Source organism: Oncorhynchus masou, chromosome 16 (assembly GCF_036934945.1).
Source record: "Oncorhynchus masou masou isolate Uvic2021 chromosome 16, UVic_Omas_1.1, whole genome shotgun sequence".
In the NCBI taxonomy this organism is placed as follows: domain Eukaryota; kingdom Metazoa; phylum Chordata; class Actinopteri; order Salmoniformes; family Salmonidae; genus Oncorhynchus; species Oncorhynchus masou.
In genome coordinates this window covers 42,524,911-42,545,573 of record NC_088227.1, presented here as the reverse complement: position 1 = coordinate 42,545,573, position 20,663 = coordinate 42,524,911, and the positions used below count along the sequence as shown (strand labels likewise).

General features: G+C 45.9%; 1 protein-coding gene across 1 annotated transcript in view; it reads left to right on the top strand.

Annotated features, from left to right (window-relative positions):
- Positions 1-20,663, top strand: part of LOC135557249 (steroid hormone receptor ERR2-like) — a 133,019-nt gene that overhangs the window by 75,973 nt on the left and 36,383 nt on the right. The window contains exon 4 of the mRNA XM_064990454.1: positions 18,818-18,931. Coding sequence (XP_064846526.1) covers positions 18,818-18,931 — 114 coding nt within the window. The remainder of the gene's footprint in view (positions 1-18,817; positions 18,932-20,663) is intronic.

The following is a 20,663-nucleotide window of genomic DNA, read 5'->3' as shown; positions in this document are numbered from 1 at the left end:
TCATATGGCTCTACAGGGCTTCATATGGTACTATAGGGCTTCATAGGACTCTAATGGGCTTCATATGGCTCCATAGGGCTCCATAGGGCTCCATAGGGCTCCATAGGGCTCCACATGGCTTCATAGGACTCCAAAGGGCTTCATATGGCTCTATAGGTTTTCACAGGGCTCCATAGGGCTCCATAGGGCTCCATAGGGCTCCATATGGTCTGAAGTAGTGCACCATTTAGGGAACAAGCTGCCATTTCATGTACCGCCCCCAAACAATAAACCCCATCACAGCCCCAAACAATAAACCACATCACAGCCCCCTAACAGTAAACCACATCACAGCCCCCTAACAATAAACCACATCACAGCCCCCTAACAATAAACCACATCACAGCCCCTAACAATAAACCACATCACAGCCCCCTAACAATAAACCACATCACAGCCCCCTAACAATAAACCACATCACAGCCCCCTAACAATAAACCACATCACAGCCCCCTAACAATAAACCACATCACAGCCCCCTAACAATAAACCACATCACAGCCCCCTAACAATAAACCACATCACAGCCCCCTAACAATAAACCACATCACAGCCCCCTAACAATAAACCACATCACAGCCCCCTAACAATAAACCACATCACAGCCCCCTAACAATAAACCCCATCACAGCCCCCTAACAATAAACCACATCACAGCCCCCTAAAAATAAACCACATCACAGCCCCAAACAATAAACCACATCACAGCCCCCTAACAATAAACCACATCACAGCCCCCTAACAATAAACCACATCACAGCCCCTAACAATAAACCACATCACAGCCCCCTAACAATACACCACATCACAGCCCCCTAACAATAAACCACATCACAGTCATTGTAAGTATACACCACTATGAACACTTTCTAGTTCCACATGTCAGCGAGTGCTGATGGGGAGAATCTGTGGGTATTGTCTATATAGCAGGTGGGACTAACCCCTCGATGCAGACAATAGGAGTGTGCCTCTGCCTCTGCCTCGGCCCGGTTGCCTCTCACTACTAGGGGTACCTGTCACGGATCCCTCCGGAACTTTCATCACCTACACCTGTCCCCTGTTTCCACTGATTCGTATTTGTATGCCCCTTGGTTTCCGTTGTCTGTCGATTATTGTTTCAATGTCCAGTGGTGCGTGTGAGTACCTGTGCTGTGTGTTTTGGGCTTTTGTGACCTTGTGGATTGTGCAGATGATTGATTACGGGTCTCGTCCCGTGTGTTAATCATTGTGCGCGGGTGTTATTTATTCGAGGTACTCCTCGCTCTTTTGTTTGGGTTTCAACCCTGTGTTTTTGTAAAGTGTTTGTTTGGTCTTCGCCCCCCGTGTATTTACAGGGCACGCTTAAAACCCCTATTACGCATTCCTGCGCCTGTCTCCCGAATCATTTATCCCAACGTTAACAGTGGTATCATATCAAAACCATTTCTATTTGTTACATGCGCCGAATGCAGCAGGTGTAGACTTAAATATAAGCCCGTAATGAACAATGCAGTTCAAGAAATAGAGTTAAGAAAATATTTACTGGAAAAATTTTATAAAATAAAAAAGTAACACAAGAAAATGTATTAATGATAACAAGGCGATATATACAGGGGGTGCCGGTACCGGGTCAATGTGCTGGGGTACAGGTTAGTCGAGGTCATTTGTAAAGTGACTATTAATAGATAATAAACAGCGAGTAGCAGCAGTGTAAAAACAGAGGAGTTGGGTCAATGTAAATAGTCCGGGTGGCCATTTGATTAATTGTTTAGCAGTCTTACGGCTTGGGGGTAGAAGCTGTTTAGAAGCCTCTTGGACCTAGACTTGGCGCTCCGGTACCACTTGCCGTGCGGTAACAGAGAGAACAGTCTATGACTGGGGTGACTGGAGTCTGAAAATTTTTTGGGGTCTTCCTCTGACATCGCCTATTGTATATACAGTAGGTCCTGGATGGCAGGAGTCTTGGCCCCTGCGATGTACTGGGCCGTTCACACTACCATCTGTAGCGCCTTACAGTCAGATGACGAGTAGTTTCCATATCAGGCGGTGATGCAACCGGTCAGGATGCTCTCGATGGTGAATCTGTAGAATATTTTGAGGATCTGGGGCCCCATACCAAATCTTTTCAAAGGGGGAAAATTTGTTTTCGTGCACTCTTCGCAAATGTCTTGGTGTGTTTGGACCATGATAGTTCATTCAGGAACCAATATACTCAGTCAGTTAGGAAAGCTAAGGCTAGCTTTTTCAAACAGAAATTTGCATCCTGTAGCACTAATTCCAAAAAGTTCTGGGAGAATAAGAGCACCTCCTCCCAGCTGCCCACTGCACTGAGCATAAGCATTTTGCTACAGCTGGCCATGCTTTCCACTTGGCTAACCCAACCCTGGCCAACAACTCAGCACCCCCTGCAGCAACTTGCCCAAGCCCCCCCACCCCCCGCTTCCTCTTCACCCAAATCCAGACAGTTCTGGATTTGGGTGAAAGAGATGCAAAATCTGGATCCCTACAAATCAACTGGGCTAGACAATCTGGACCCTCTCTTTCTAAAATTATCCACCAAATTGTTGCAACCCCTATTACTAGCCTATTCAACCTCTCTTTCGTGTCGTCTGAGATCCCCAAAGATTGGAAAGCTGCCGCGGTCATCCCCCTCTTCAAAGGGGGAGACACTCTAGACCCAAACTGCTATAGACCTATATCCATCCTACCCTGCTTTTCTAAAATCTTCGAAAGCCAAGTTAACAAACAAATCACCGACCATTTCGAATCCCACTGTATCTTCTCCGCTGTGCAATCTGGTTTCCGAGCTGGTCATGGGTGCACCTCATCCATGCTCAAGGTCCTAAACGATATCATCACGGCCATCGATAAAAGACAGTACAGTGCAGCCATCTTCATCAACCTGGCCAAAGCTTTTGACTCAATCACTGCAGACTCAGTAGCCTTGGCTTCACAAATGACTGCCTCGCCTGATTCACCAACTACTTCTCAGATAGAGATCAGTGTGTCAAATCGGAGAGCCTGTTGTCCGGACCTCTGGCAGTCTCTATGGGGGTGCCACAGGGTTCAATTATCTGTCCAACTCTTTCCTCTGTATATATCAATGATGTCACTCTTGCTGCTGGTTATTCTTTGATCCACCTCTATGCAGACGACACCATTCTGTATACTTCTGGACCTTCTTTGGACACTGTGTTAACTAACCTCCAGACGAGCTTCAATGCCATACAACTCTCCTTCCGAGGCCTCCAACTGATTTTAAATGCAAGTAAAACTAAGAGCATGCTCTTCAACCGGTTGCTGCCCGCACCCATCCGTTCATGTTGACCCGTCCGTTCATGTTGACCCATCCGTTCATGTTGACCCGTCCGTTCATAATTAAACCTTGTTATCCAATTATTTCGGACTCGTTAATTGTCACATATTCTCCCTCTCCAGCCTCTAGGTCATCAGGCTGCTGATCATCCCGCTCACCCGTCACCATCGTCAAGCGCACCCGTCACCATCGTCAAGCGCACCCGTCACCATCGTCAAGCGCACCCGTCACCATCGTCAAGCGCACCCGTCACCATCGTCAAGCGCACCCGTCACCATCGTCAAGCGCACCAGCACTCGTTACAGTTTTGTAACAACACAACCCCAGCCCTGTTAATAACCCTGTGACACAATATCGCTCTGAATACCATGCGTAGTGTCGGGGAGTAGTGAACTATGTATAGTTCAACTAGTAATTTAACTATATTATCAGTAGCATGGTGGTAATTCAAATCTGTGTAGCTGACTACTGGAACTACACACAACTTTAATTTACAAAAAACAAAAATACAGGTGAAGTAGCCAATAATTTCCTTCCTTATTCTGCATCAGACCTGCCTAATTCAATAGTAGCCAATCATTTCCTTCCTTATTCTGCATCAGACCTGCCTAATTCAATAGTAGCCAATCATTTCCTTCCTTATTCTGCATCAGACCTGCCTATTTCAATAGTAGCCAATCATTTCCTTCCTTATTCTGCATCAGACCTGCCTAATTCAATAGTAGCCAATCATTTCCTTCCTTATTCTGCATCAGACCTGCCTATTTCAATAGTAGCCAATCATTTCCTTCCTTATTCTGCATCAGACCTGCCTATTTCAATAGGTTAAATTACACATGTTGTTAACGTAATGACCCCAGTGATCTTTTCTTTTCAATTTGTAGTCTATGACATTTCAGATTTACATATGCTAATTATTTGTTTGCATGTACTGAACTACTTTGTCAAACTAACTTTAGTTAATTAAGTAAACAGTATTTTTCTTAAGGGTAGCTTTAGTGGTAGCTTGAAGTAATTGGTAGCTTGAAAAACTAAATTTTCAGAGTAGCTTCCCCAACACTGACTGTGTCGTACTCCAAGGTGATGAGAGAACGTATGAGAAAAGATATCAACGTTTTCTAAATGTATTTAATATATTTCCACCAAGAGGTTGGTATAAGCTTCTGCTCTAAGCTAAGCAGGGGATCTGATTTTTAAAGGGTCAGGTGCTTGGGTTCTAGCATTCTAGGAAACATTAAACCTCTTGACTGACTTGAACAAAGCCCATGTATTGAAAGGAAGTGAAAGACAGAGAGCAGAGGGAGAAAGACACACACACATTCCTCTTTCTGCCCGGACCAGGGGGTGGTGTCTCCAACAGTAGTGGTTAGTGGTCGGTACCAGGGCGTGGTGTCTTCACCAGTAGTGGTTAGTGGTCGGTACCAGGGGCTGGTGTCTCCAACAGTAGTGGTTAGTGGTCGGTACCAGGGGGTGGTGTCTCCAACAGTAGTGGTTAGTGGTCGGTACCAGGGGGTGGTGTCTTCAACAGTAGTGGTTAGTGGTTGGTACCAGGGGGTGGTGTCTATCCTCTGAGATTGTTATAAAACCTAATATAAATCAGTAAATAAATGTGGGGCTCAATTGATGAGGAGGCCAGCGGTACCTGCATTTCTAACAAGTCTCCTTAATGAAAGGTTGTGTGTGTGTGTGTGTGTGTGTGTGTGTGTGTGTGTGTGTGTGTGTGTGTGTGTGTGTGTGTGTGTGTGTGTGTGTGTGTGTGTGGAAAGGGTGTATAGTTTTGTGCGACCTTGTGTGTGTGTGTGTGTGTGTGTGTGTGTGTGTGTGTGTGTGTGTGTGTGTGTGTGTGTGTGTGTGTGTGTGTGTGTGTGTGTGTGTGTGTGTGTGTGTGTGTGCCTTTGTGTGTGTTGCGCATGAGGACAAAATCAATGAGGACGATGGAGGACGGAGGACATTACAGATTACGACTTTCTTCGAAAATCAGGCTGCTGATACTTCTGTCGCGGGCCAGACAGAGCGCTGCCAGACCTGAGGTTTGTTAACTTCTTGAAACTCCCCATCCCGGATCCGGGTTTGTGACTAAAGCCTCAGGCTCATTAGCATAACGCAACGTTAACGATTTCTGAAAATCGCAAATAAAATGAAAATAATGCGTCTGCTCTCAAGCTTAGCCTTTTCTTAACAACACTGTCATCTCAGATTTTCAAAATATGCTTTTGAACCATAGAAATTGACTAATTTGTGTAAGAGTATGCAAAGCTAGCATAGCATTTTGAGTAGCATTTAGCACGCAACATTTTCACAAAAACCAGATAACCAAATAAATAAAATCATTTACCTTTGAAGAGCTTCTGATGTTTTCAATGAGGAGACTCTCAGTTACATACCAAATGCGCAGTTTTTCCTGAAAGCGTCTGTGTGTAGGAGAAATCGTTCCGTTTTCTACATTGCGTCTGGCTACCGAAACGAACCGAAAATTCAGTCACCTACAACGTAAAACTTTTTCCGGATTAACTACATAATATCGACCGAAACATGGCAAACGTTGTTTGGAATCAATCCTCAAGGTGTTTTTTGACATATCTCTTCATTGATATGCAGTTCTTGGAAGCTTGCTTTCCTCTCTGTATCGCATGGAAAAATACTGGCAGGTGACTTTTGCGCACCAATTTCGGCGCAGGACACCGGGCGGACACCTGGTAAATGTGGTCTCTTATGGTCAATCTTCCAATGATCTGCCTACAAATACGTCACAATGCTGCAGACACCTTGGGGAAACGACAGAAAGGGTTGACTCATTCCTCTCGCATTCACAGCCATATAAGGGGACAATGGAAAACGGAGCCTCAAAAATCCTGCTCATTTCCTGGATGCCGTTTCATCTTGGTTTTGCCTGAAGCTCACGTTCTAGGGCACGCACAGAGAATATCTTGGTATTTCTGGACACGTCAGAGTGTTTTCTTTCGAAAGCTATCAATTATATGCATAGCCGAGCATCTTTTTGTGACAAAATATCTTGTTTAAAACGGGAACGTTTTTCATCCAAAAATGAAATAGCGCCCCCATAGATGTAAGAGGTTAAACAAGGGAAATAGTTTCTGAACTTTGGCTAACATTTTAAATGTGTCAGCTAACAGTCTGAGAAGGTAGTGTGTGTCTGTTTTGGCTCTGCCTGTCACCATAAATAATCCTGTGGCCACGTAGGCTTCTGTTCGTACTAGGAAATGCAAAGTACTTTGCAACTAATTGTTTTTTTTTTGTTGAAAAGTCACAATTATTCTGACAAAAAATTATCTGTTTGATGTTTCACTGTAACATTTTGTAATATTAATTCAAATCGTCCAATTGAAATAGTTTCCCGGGCAACGTGTTCGCCGTAAACGGAAGCCTTCTGTTTGCGGTCACTGGTCTGGACAGACAGGCTTGGTCTGTGAGATGACCGACAGGAGCGGACTGGCCATAGGGCATTTCGGGCAAAAGCCAGATGGGCTGGTCTATTCTTAGTCCAGGGGGCCTGTCTAACTTGGCGGTTAGGCACAGAATGACCATTATTTGGCTTATATTGGGGGTCTCTAGGTGGGAAAATGGGCCTGTGTGTGGGGTCTCTAGGTGGGAAAATGGGCCTGTGTGGGGGTCTCTAGGTGGGAAAATGGGCCTGTGTGTGGGGGTCTCTAGGTGGGAAAATGGGCCTGTGTGGGGGTCTCTAGGTAGGAAAATGGGCCTGTGTGTGGAGTCTCTAGGTAGGAAAATGGGCCTGTGTGTGGGGTCTCTAGGTAGGAAAATGGGCCTGTGTGTGGGGGTCTCTAGGTGGGAAAATGGGCCTGTGTGTGGGGAGTCTCTTGGAAAGAAATGAGCCGGAGTGTAAGAAACACCCGGGCCGATGTCTGGTTCCAGTCCTTCCCTTGTTCACTAGAGTTCAGTCTGGTAAAAGGTCACAGGACTCAATGGAAAATATGTCACTTCATTATAACTTGCAAGGAGGTGTTGCCAGGCGGCCAGCAATCTGTAGCTACCAGGAGACCAGCTATCTGTAGCTACCAGGAGACCAGCTATCTGTACTACTAGGAGACCAGCTATCTGTAGCTACCAGGAGACCAGCTATCTGTAGCTACCAGGAGACCAGCTATCTGTAGCTACTAGGAGACCAGCTATCTGTAGCTACCAGGAGACCAGCTATCTGTAGCTACCAGGAGACCAGCTATCTTTAGCTACCAGGAGACCAGCTATCTGTAGCTACCAGGTGACCAGCTATCTGTAGCTACCAGGAGACCAGCTATCTGTAGCTACCAGGAGACCAGCTATCTGTAGCTACCAGGAGACCAGCTATCTGTAGCTACCAGGTGACCAGCTATCTGTAGCTACCAGGAGACCAGCTATCTGTAGCTACCAGGAGACCAGCTATCTGTAGCTACCAGGAGACCAGCTATCTGTAGCTTATGTCAGAATAACATTGGGGCCTTTTTCTCCCCACCCCTCACTCTCTCTCTCTTTCTTTCTCCCTCCCTCCCTCCCTCCCTCCCTCCCTCCCTCCCTCCCTCCCTCCCTCCTACCCTCCCTCCCTACCCCCCTCTCTCTTGCTCTCTCTCTCTCTCTCCCCATCTCTCGCTCTCTCTCTCTCCCCATCTCTCTCTCTCTCTCTCTCTCTCTCTCTCTCTCTCGCTCTCTCTCTCTCTCTCTCTCCATCTCTTTCTTTATTTCTCTCCATCTCTCTCTCCTTCTTTCTTTCTTTCTTTCTCTCTCTCTCTCTCCCCATCTCTCGTTCTCTCTCCCCATCTCTCTCTCTCTCTCTCTCTCTCTCTCTCTCTCTCTCTCTCTCTCTCTCTCTCTCGCTCTCTCTCTCTTTCTTTCTCTGACTTCTCTCTCTCCATCTCTCTCTCCTTCTTCCTTTCTCTCTCTCTCTCGCTCTCTCTCGCTCTCTTTCTTTCTCTCACCTCTCTCTCTCCATCTCTCTATCCTTCTTCCTTTCTCTCTCTCTCTCCCTCCAGCCACAAACACAGAAGGTTATTAAAGTAATATCCAATATCCAGACTCTGTCAAGCCTGTTCCTGATTGATAGATGAACCAATACAGTGAGATCGTGTGCTGTAGAATCATTGATGCTGTCTCTGCACAAGTCTGTGATCTCCTACACCACATCCAGCCAGACGTTTCTGAATCCCACTTCCCGATAACAAGCTATGTTGATATCTTCCTTTACTTCAGCCCGATCACTGAAATACTTGTTTTTTTATAGCAAGATAAAAAGCAGTTTAGAGTCAAATCAAATCAAATTTTATTTGTCACATACACATGGTTAGCAGAGGTTAATGCGAGTGTAGCGAAATGCTTGTGCTTCTAGTTCCGACAATGCAGTAATAACCAACAAGTAATCTAACTAACAATTCCTAATCTACTGTCTTATACACAGTGTAAGGGGATAAAGAATATGTACATAAGGATATATGAATGAGTGATGGTACAGAGCAGCATAGGCATAGATACAGTAGATGGTATCGAGTACAGTATATACATGTGAGATGAGTATGTAAACAAAGTGGCATAGTTAAAGTGGCTAGTGATACATGTATTACATAATGATGCAGTAGATGATATAGAGTACAGTATATACATATGAGATGAGTATGTAAACAAAGTGGCATAGTTAAAGTGGCTAGTGATACATGTATTACATAAGGATGCAGTCGACGATATAGAGTACAGTATATACGCTTGTAAGCTCCGACTCACAGCTGCACACTCATAGCAGGAGTGTGAAAAAACCCAGACGAGACTATAACTTCTCATTGGTCGACAGACAGACGGACCTGCCTGTCCGTCAGCACAGTGGTCAGTATCGATGTGGCCTTTAGGGGTGTTGAACGACCATGCACTTGGCCTGTCAAACACACACACACACACACACACACACACCCTGGTTGGGCCTGTCCTCACTGCAGTGACAGGTGATAGATCTGACACAGCAGCTAACATGTGTTCCTCTGAAGACTGGGATTTAGAGAGGTGTTGACCCCTTTACACACACAGACACACACACACACACACACATACAAGCACGCAATCACACAAACCAGTTCTCAACACCATGACTGTGAACACCACACGCACACACACACACACACACACCCTGGCAGTGTGAACACACACGTGGTAATGCTCCATCTGGACATGGAGAGTGGGACCTAAAGTGTAAAACAAGGTTGTCAGAACTGTTGTGGGAGAACAACTCTGGCTTTGTCTTGCCTGTTTGGGGAAGCAGGTGGGAGGCCATCCTGTCCCTCGCTCACCTCCCCTCCCTCCAGCCCCCCGTGATTAAACAGATGCTGTCACACGCTTTGGTTGATCTGATAACGACAACCTATTCCCTATATAACTACAACCTATTCCCTATATAACGACAACCTATTCCCTATATAACAACAACCTATTCCCGATATAACGACAACCTATTCCCTATATAACGACAACCTATTCCCTATATAACGACAACCTATTCCCTATATAACAACAACCTATTCCCTATATAACGACAACCTATTCCCTATGTAACAACAACCTATTCCCTATATAACAACAACCTATTCCCTATATAACGACAACCTATTCCCTATGTAACAACAACCTATTCCCTATATAACAACAACCTATTCCCTATATAACGAAAACCTATTCCCTATATAACAACAACCTATTCCCTATATAACAACAACCTATTCCCTATATAACAACAACCTATTCCCTATATAACAACAACCTATTCCCTATATAACGACAACCTATTCCCTATATAACAACAACCTATTCCCTATATAACAACAACCTATTCCCTATATAACAACAACCTATTCCCTATATAACAACAACCTATTCCCTATATAACGACAACCTATTCCCTATATAACGACAACCTATTCCCTATATAACGACAACCTATTCCCTATATAACAACAACCTATTCCCTATATAATGCATTACATTTGAGCAGGGCCTATTTGAAACGAAGCCATTGACTGTCATGCAGGCCAGGACGATGGATGGAAATGGGGTCTGCGCTCCTCGTCTGTCTGGCTCCTCTAAGCTCCCTCTGACACTGCCAGCCTTCCCACCCATTCTGACACGTTCACTAGAAACAAGTAGCCCCCAGCAGCCTGACAGGTGAGAGACTCAAAATAGTGCCCTTTCCGATACACGCACACACGCACACACACACACACACACACACACACACACACTCAGAATCACATACTTTGTATCAAACGCCAGGACGTGTGTAAGACAGTCACTTTGACAGAATACACTTCATGGTTGCGGGGACAAATGACCTAAAGATGGTTCTATATGAAGACATCACACATAGACTGAGCTGAGCTCATCGCTATGCCCCTCCCACCTTCCCCCATCTCCCCTATCACCCCCACCTCCCCTCTCTCCCCTCTCACCCCCACCTCCCCTATCACCCCTCTGCTCTCCCCACCTACCCTCTCACCCCCACCTTCCCCCATCTCCCCTCTCACCCCCACCTCCCCTCTCTCCCCTCTGACCCCCACCTCCCCTATCACCCCTCTGCTATCCCCACCTCCCCTCTCACCCACACCTCCCCTCTCCCCTCATCCCCCTCCTATCCCGACCTCCCTCTCTCCCCTCTCACCCCCACCTCCCCTATCACCCCTCTGCTATCCCCACCTCCGCTCTCACCCCCACCTCCCCTCTCCCCTCAACCCCCTCTTATCCCCACCTCCCCTCTCTCCCCTCTCACACCCACCTCCCCTCTCCCCTCATCCCCCTCTTATCCCCACCTCCCCTCTCTCCTCATTACAGGACTCTGTCACATGACAGAGGAGGTTCTCAGTACAGGACCCTGTCACATGACAGAGGAGGTTCTCAGTACAGGACCCTGTCACATGACAGAGGAGGTTCTCAGTACAGGACCCTGTCACATGACAGAGGAGGTTCTCAGTACAGGACCCTGTCACATGATATAGGACATAATCCAGCCAAACTCCAATCAGACTCCACACATATACACACACACCAACTTGACTACACTCTCTCCTTGCTCTCTGGCCTCCAACAGAAGGTGGTTAGCGCCAAGCTCTTCATTCCTGTCAGGGCCTACTAATTATGGACCTGTTGGACGGTCCAGTTCCTGTCGCATGATTGTGACTGGGCCCAGAGCATGTGTTTGTTTGTGCCTCTCTGTGTGTGTTTGTGTGTGTGTGTGTTTGTTTGTGCTTCTCCGTGTGAGAGAGAGAGAGAGAGAGAGAGAGAGAGAGAGAGAGAGAGCATTCATGCGTGAAAAGGGGGGTAGATCTGTACCTATCAGGCGTGAAAAGGGGGGTAGGTCTGTACCTATCAGGTGTGAAAAGGGGGGTAGATCTGTACCTATCAGGCGTGAAAAGGGAGGTAGATCTGTACCTATCAGGTGTGAAAAGGGGGGTAGATCTGTACCTATCAGGCGTGGAAAGGGAGGTAGATCTGTACCTATCAGGTGTGAAAAGGGGGGTAGATCTGTACCTATCAGGCGTGAAAAGGGAGGTAGATCTGTACCTATCAGGTGTGAAAAGGGGGGTAGATCTGTACCTATCAGGTGTGGAAAGGGAGGTAGATCTGTACCTATCAGGTGTGAAAAGGGGGGTAGATCTGTACCTATCAGGCGTGGAAAGGGAGGTAGATCTGTACCTATCAGGTGTGAAAAGGGGGGTAGATCTGTACCTATCAGGCTCACAGGGTAAAATATCAACTTTGCAACACGTCTCTGGATGTTTCTAGATACACTTTTCTAGATACACTTTTCTAGATACACGTTTCTAGATGCACTTTTCTAGATACACTCCTCTGTTTAATTGTTCCATGAAATGACCTTATTTAAACCCTAGTGGCCACAACCCTTTTTACGCAATAGTTTATAGGTCAATAACGATGTGGTCATTTAGCAAAGTACCCCAGATAGTATCCTGGAATAGACTTTTCTAAATGAAACCTCAGTCCCAATTTAGCTGGAGTATTGGGGCAAACAAGAACACACTGAACAGACATCACCAGCCCTACTAATTAACAACACAGCTCAGAACGGTTTGTTAAAAAACTCACAGACATTACCAGCACTACTAATTAACAACACAGCTCAGAACGGTTTGTTTAAAACTCCCAGACATTACCAGCTCTACTAATTAACAACACAGCTCAGAATGGTATGTTTAAAACTCCCAGACATTACCAGCTCTACTAATTAACAACACAGCTCAGAACGGTTTGTTTAAAACTCCCAGACATCACCAGCTCTACTAATTAACAACACAGCTCAGAACGGTATGTTTAAAACTCCCAGACATTACCAGCCATACTAATTAACAACACAGCTCTTCTTCAAAGAACAAGAAGAAAAGAAGGAGGTGTCTATTTACCATCCTTATTGATTGATTGGAAAGCTCCATTAGTCCGGAGGCGGGGGTAGATCTCGATTTAGCCCAGACCTTCCAGGCATCACAGAAAGCTTGCTGGGAAGAACCAACCGGTCCCCCCACCCCCGGAGAATCCTGGGTAATTAGGTTAGTGGATAGTTGGTGGTGTCATCAGGTCATTGAAAGACGGAACCTTAACCCCTTTTGTTTCTAAAAAGGCAATCAAAGAATTTACACAGAAATCCCAGAAATCCCACAACTTAATTCGACTTGTATTGTCCACTTAAACGCTGTTTTCCCTGCCCGTCTGTGCATACAAGGTTTAAGGTGAGAAGGAAGGTGTTTTATACCTTTCGTACGGAAAGCATTCATTGCTCCGTATCCAGTGAAACAGAAGTTATCAAGATCATCCTTGGTACAGCTAACTTGTTTTACTAATTCAATGTTTTCGTTCTCCCGTGTGATTGGAAAAATATAACTGAACCATCACAATACTATAAACCTTATTGCGGTTAGCTAAATAACTTGTCAGGAAAACCAGTAACGTAGTTAGAACAGCCACTTTGACAATTAAAAAAAAATCAACTTGCCGTGTTTACTTGGCAAAGAAAAAGACATGTTTTTTCCTGAAGTGTCAGGTAAGCTTACGGTACATCCATGTCGGGGTTAAATGGACATTATTACCCTTTTTATTGTTCAGCTAGGTACTTATGAAGACAAATGGTCAACAATGTCTTGACACCAGGTAAGGACGCATACTGTATGGGCTGTAGTACCTACCAGAACCATGTCTTTAGAGAGTTGAACCATCTTTTTTTAAATATTGTTCTAATTGTTGACATTCAGTTGCAGAACGTTGTTGAAAATTACATTTACATTTACATTTAAGTCATTTGGCAGACGCTCTTATCCAGAGCGACTTACAAATTGGTGAATTCCCCTTATGACATCCAGTGGAACAGCCACTTTACAATAGTGCATCTAAATCATTTAAGGGGGGTGAGAAGGATTACTTTATCCTATCCTAGGTATTCCTTAAAGAGGTGGGGTTTCAGGTGTCTCCGGAAGGTGGTGATTGACTCCGCTGTCCTGGCGTCGTGAGGGAGTTTGTTCCACCATTGGGGGGCCAGAGCAGCGAACAGTTTTGACTGGGCTGAGCGGGAACTGTACTTCCTCAGTGGTAGGGAGGCGAGCAGGCCAGAGGTGGATGAACGCAGTGCCCTTGTTTGGGTGTAGGGCCTGATCAGAGCCTGGAGGTACTGTATTTATGTCATGTTAATGGGGTTCTAACATGGCTGCCATAGAATGTTGTAGTGTCATAAGAATCATAATGCAAAAGATACAGTGTTCCAAATCTATGGTTCCAGAACCTACCCGGACTCTGTGTGGTTCCTGCTAGACTGGTTCTGGAACCTACCCGGACTCTGTGTGGTTCCGACTGGTTCTGGAACCTACCAGGACTCTGTGTGGTTCCTGCTAGACTGGTTCTGGAACCTACCCGGACTCTGTGTGGTTCCTGCTAGACTGGTTCTGGAACCTACCAGGACTCTGTGTGGTTCCTGCTAGACTGGTTCTGGAACCTACCCGGACTCTGTGTGGTTCCGACTGGTTCTGGAACCTACCAGGACTCTGTGTGGTTCCTGCTAGACTGGTTCTGGAACCTACCAGGACTCTGTGTGGTTCCTGCTAGACTGGTTCTGGAACCTACCCGACTCTGTGTGGTTCCTGCTAGACTGGTTCTGGAACCTACCAGGACTCTGTGTGGTTCCTGCTAGACTGGTTCTGGAACCTACCAGGACTCTGTGTGGTTCCTGCTAGACTGGTTCTGGAACCTACCCGACTCTGTGTGGTTCCTGCTAGACTGGTTCTGGAACCTACCCGACTCTGTGTGGTTCCTGCTAGACTGGTTCTGGAACCTACCAGGACTCTGTGTGGTTCCTGCTAGACTGGTTCTGGAACCTACCAGGACTCTGTGTGGTTCCTGCTAGACTGGTTCTGGAACCTACCCGACTCTGTGTGGTTCCTGCTAGACTGGTTCTGGAACCTACCCGACTCTGTGTGGTTCCTGCTAGACTGGTTCTGGAACCTACCAGGACTCTGTGTGGTTCCGACTGGTTCTGGAACCTACCAGGACTCTGTGTGGTTTCTGCTAGACTGGTTCCGGAACCTACCAGGACTCTGTGTGGTTCCTGCTAGACTGGTTCTGGAACCTACCGGGACTCTGTGTGGTTCCTGCTAGACTGGTTCTGGAACCTACCTGGACACTGTGTGGTTCCTGCTAGACTGGTTCCGGAACCTACCAGGACTCTGTGTGGTTCCTGCTAGACTGGTTCTGGAACCTACCAGGACTCTGTGTGGTTCCTGCTAGACTGGTTCTGGAACCTACTAGGACTCTGTGTGGTTCCTGCTAGACTGGTTCTGGAACCTACCAGGTCTCTGTGTGGTTCCTGCTAGACTGGTTCTGGAACCTACCAGGACTCTGTGTGGTTCCGACTGGTTCTGGAACCTACCAGGACTCTGTGTGGTTCCTGCTAGACTGGTTCCGGAACCTACCAGGACTTTGTGTGGTTCCTGCTAGACTGGTTCTGGAACCTACCAGGACTCTGTGTGGTTCCTGCTAGACTGGTTCTGGAACCTACCAGGACTCTGTGTGGTTCCTGCTAGACTGGTTCTGGAACCTACCAGGACTCTGTGTGGTTCCGACTGGTTCTGGAACCTACCTGGACACTGTGTGGTTCCTGCTAGACTGGTTCTGGAACCTACCAGGACTCTGTGTGGTTCCTGCTAGACTGGTTCTGGAACCTACCAGGACTCTGTGTGGTTCCTGCTAGACTGGTTCTGGAACCTACCAGGACTCTGTGTGGTTCCTGCTAGACTGGTTCTGGAACCTACCAGGACTCTGTGTGGTTCCTGCTAGACTGGTTCTGGAACCTACCAGGACTCTGTGTGGTTCCGACTGGTTCCGGAACCTACCGGGACTTTGTGTGGTTCCTGCTAGACTGGTTCTGGAACCTACCAGGACTCTCTGTGGTTCCTGCTAGACTGGTTCTGGAACCTACCAGGACTCTGTGTGGTTCCTGCTAGACTGGTTCTGGAACCTACCAGGACTCTGTGTGGTTCCTGCTAGACTGGTTCTGGAACCTACCAGGACTCTGTGTGGTTCCTGCTAGACTGGTTCTGGAACCTACCAGGACTCTGTGTGGTTCCTGCTAGACTGGTTCTGGAACCTACCCGGACTCTGTGTGGTTCCTGCTAGACTGGTTCTGGAACCTACCAGGACTCTGTGTGGTTCCTGCTAGACTGGTTCCGGAACCTACCAGGACTCTGTGTGGTTCCTGCTAGACTGGTTCTGGAACCTACCAGGACTCTGTGTGGTTCCTGCTAGACTGGTTCTGGAACCTACTAGGACTCTGTGTGGTTCCTGCTAGACTGGTTCTGGAACCTACCAGGTCTCTGTGTGGTTCCTGCTAGACTGGTTCTGGAACCTACCAGGACTCTGTGTGGTTCCGACTGGTTCTGGAACCTACCAGGACTCTGTGTGGTTCCTGCTAGACTGGTTCCGGAACCTACCAGGACTTTGTGTGGTTCCTGCTAGACTGGTTCTGGAACCTACCAGGACTCTGTGTGGTTCCTGCTAGACTGGTTCTGGAACCTACCAGGACTCTGTGTGGTTCCTGCTAGACTGGTTCTGGAACCTACCAGGACTCTGTGTGGTTCCGACTGGTTCTGGAACCTACCTGGACACTGTGTGGTTCCTGCTAGACTGGTTCTGGAACCTACCGGGACTCTGTGTGGTTCCTGCTAGACTGGTTCTGGAACCTACCTGGACACTGTGTGGTTCCTGCTAGACTGGTTCCGGAACCTACCAGGACTCTGTGTGGTTCCTGCTAGACTGGTTCTGGAACCTACCAGGACTCTGTGTGGTTCCTGCTAGACTGGTTCTGGAACCTACCAGGACTCTGTGTGGTTCCTGCTAGACTGGTTCTGGAACCTACTAGGACTCTGTGTGGTTCCTGCTAGACTGGTTCTGGAACCTACCAGGTCTCTGTGTGGTTCCTGCTAGACTGGTTCTGGAACCTACCAGGACTCTGTGTGGTTCCGACTGGTTCTGGAACCTACCAGGACTCTGTGTGGTTCCTGCTAGACTGGTTCCGGAACCTACCAGGACTTTGTGTGGTTCCTGCTAGACTGGTTCTGGAACCTACCAGGACTCTGTGTGGTTCCTGCTAGACTGGTTCTGGAACCTACCAGGACTCTGTGTGGTTCCTGCTAGACTGGTTCTGGAACCTACCAGGACTCTGTGTGGTTCCGACTGGTTCTGGAACCTACCTGGACACTGTGTGGTTCCTGCTAGACTGGTTCTGGAACCTACCAGGACTCTGTGTGGTTCCTGCTAGACTGGTTCTGGAACCTACCAGGACTCTGTGTGGTTCCTGCTAGACTGGTTCTGGAACCTACCAGGACTCTGTGTGGTTCCTGCTAGACTGGTTCTGGAACCTACCAGGACTCTGTGTGGTTCCTGCTAGACTGGTTCTGGAACCTACCAGGACTCTGTGTGGTTCCGACTGGTTCCGGAACCTACCGGGACTTTGTGTGGTTCCTGCTAGACTGGTTCTGGAACCTACCAGGACTCTCTGTGGTTCCTGCTAGACTGGTTCTGGAACCTACCAGGACTCTGTGTGGTTCCTGCTAGACTGGTTCTGGAACCTACCAGGACTCTGTGTGGTTCCTGCTAGACTGGTTCTGGAACCTACCAGGACTCTGTGTGGTTCCTGCTAGACTGGTTCTGGAACCTACCAGGACTCTGTGTGGTTCCTGCTAGACTGGTTCTGGAACCTACCCGGACTCTGTGTGGTTCCTGCTAGACTGGTTCTGGAACCTACCAGGACTCTGTGTGGTTCCTGCTAGACTGGTTCCGGAACCTACCAGGACTCTGTGTGGTTCCTGCTAGACTGGTTCTGGATGAGATGAGATGGAGACTGAGAGCTTCAGGCGGTGTGTTTATTTGTTGATTCAAGATATTATCAAGCTCGTTCAAAAAATAGTCAAGAATACAAACCCTAAATGACTAACCTCCTCTATCATGTGATCGATTACCCATTTTAGCAATACCCACCAAATTACTCTGACTCATTCTGACCCAGTGAGTTTGTGAATAGTGAGTGTGTAATGTAGTGACTGTGTGTGTGGTATTGAGTTTGTGAGTATTGAGTGTGTAATGTAGTGACTGTGTGTGTGGTATTGAGTTTGTGAATAGTGGGTGTTTGGTAGTGAGTTTGTGAATAGTGAGTGTGTAATGTAGTGACTATGTGTGTGGTATTGCGTTTGTGAATAGTGGGTGTTTGGTAGTGAGTTTGTGAATAGTGGGTGTTTGGTAGTGAGTTTGTGAATAGTGAGTGTTTGGTAGTGAGTTTGTGAATAGTGGGTGTTTGGTAGTGAGTTTGTGAATAGTGAGTGTTTGGTAGTGAGTTTGTGAATAGTGAGTGTGTAATGTAGTAACTGTGTGCGTGGTAGTGAGTGTGTGAGTCGTGAGTGTTTGTTATTGAGTTTGTGAATAGTGAGTGTGTAATGTAGTGACTGTGTGTGTGGTAGTGAGTGTGTGAGTCGTGAGTGTTTGGTATTGAGTTTGTGAATAGTGAGTGTGTAATGTAGTAACTGTGTGCGTGGTAGTGAGTGTGTGAGTCGTGAGTGTTTGGTAGTGAGTTTGTGAGTCATATTGGTGGTGGTCCCGTCTAGCTGACAGAGGGACAGAAGAAGGACAGGAAGTCATTGAAGTGATGAACAGGATCAACATGCATTGCCAATCATTGACTGAAGCAGCTCAGTGGAAGCAGCCCTCTGGTCTCTGCTGGCCGTCATCAAAGGAAAATACATTGACAGACAGGGCTTTATAACGCTCTCATTGATGGGTTCAGAGGCTTGACTTCACAGCAACATAACACTACCAGTGCACATTACAGTATGTAGTCTACCTTCCCCAACAGAAGATGATCTGTGTACATACTACTACTTCATCTGGTGTATTATATTATCATCTTTGTCATTTTTGTTGGGACCGTGATCTTGTTGTCCCGTGGTTTATTTCCAGGTGTGCGTCTGGATCGCGTGAGGGGCGGAAGACAGAAGTATAAGAGGAGGATGGGGGACACGGAGAACGGGGCCTATCTCGGCCTGACACTCCCCCCTCCGGCCAAAAAGCCATGTGAGTCACAACAACAGTGACCCTTTCTGCTTGTATTATACTTACTGTGTATTGGTGTTTCATGTCACATGACCTGCATTGTGATCTTTTTATTATATTTTATTATTTAACTTTTTTATTTTTAAGAAAGAAAAAAAAATTCTCCAGAAATTATAATTACAGCATTTGTCCGACGGTGGTGCTCGGCCATCTGACATTAAAAAAAGACTATTGGGAAGTAAGATTTAAACGTTTAAAAAAAATAATAATAATAATTTAATGATTCCTTTTTCAAATCATATGAGCAAAACAATATGTAGATTTATCTGGAATGCTAAACCAGACAAGATAATGCAGCCTGTCTATATAATGAATATGAACTGGGTGGGTTGAGATGATGATTAAATATAAAATCCCATTAACCTCTCTCTAAAAGCTTAATTGATACAAAAGTTTTACTTGAACCCAGAATGGTTCTCCAGTAGATTACTAAGGAATTCCATTGTTTTAAAAATGGCCTCTTTGTCTTTGTGCAGATTGCCATGTCTCATTTTCCATTAATTGAAAATGAAACCTTTTTCAAAGTATCTCTCTTTTTCAAACAAGCATTTTGCAGAGCTGGTTACAAATCCAATTTCATCCCCCTGAAAAGATACAACAAATATTATGTTTGAACTCAAATATACTGGTTGATAAAATACCTGTTTTATAGAAAGTTTGAAAAGGCTATTTTGTTTTTTAAATGACATTTTTAATTGGAGTGATAGAGTTGTTTATCATGGAGTTATCAGAATTGTATGGGAAGGTCTGCTCAATTCAAGATTTAGGAGGCAGGAGGCAGCGGGAGGAGGTAGGGAACTATAGGATAAAAAAAACTGGCATAGAAATAAAAATGACATAAATAGGAAAGTAGACCAGTTTCATTTGAGGACCAGGATGTTGACAACTGTGCCATACAGATCGCAAAATAGTTGGGAAGAGATTTTAGATTTACCGATTCCATGGAACATGAGTTGATTTACACTGCTCAAAAAAAAATAAAGGGAACACTTAAGAATATTTCATTCATTCAGATATAGGATGTGTTATTTTAGTGTTCCCTTTATTTTTTTGAGCAGTATATAAAACAACACAAGATTCAGGACTTTTACTGTACAGAATTATTGCCACCAACAAAAGGTTGAATATTTGGGGCATAAAATCATCAAAACTCTGCAGATTTTGTTGTGAGGATACAGAATCAATAGAGCATTTATTTAGGTATTGCCCTCAGGTAGCCTGGTTCTGGTCTCAGGTTCAGGAATGGCTGAAAATGCAGAACATTGATCTGAAATTGACCCTAGAAACAGTACTGTCAGGAGATCTGGAGAGACCGGGTCAGTCAATTACTAATACTTTTAATACAAGTATTTATCTTCAACTCACAATCTCTGGATTCTGTTCAATTAGACAGATTCAAGTTGTATGTTAAACATCGCAGAATAGATGGGCGGCAGGTTAGAGTGTTGGACTTGTAACCGAAATGTTGCTGGATCGAATCCCCGAGCTGACAAGGTAAAAATCTGTCGTTCTGCCCCTGAACAAGGCAGTTAACCCACTGTTCCTAGGTCGTCATTGTAAATAAGAATTTGTTCTTAAACTTTACTTGCCTCGTTAAATAAAGGTGTAAAAAAATAAATAACAATGTAACTGTTCAAAAGATACATGATACTTAGAAACCCGAAGAGGGTGGCCAGCAGAGATCAATGGAATG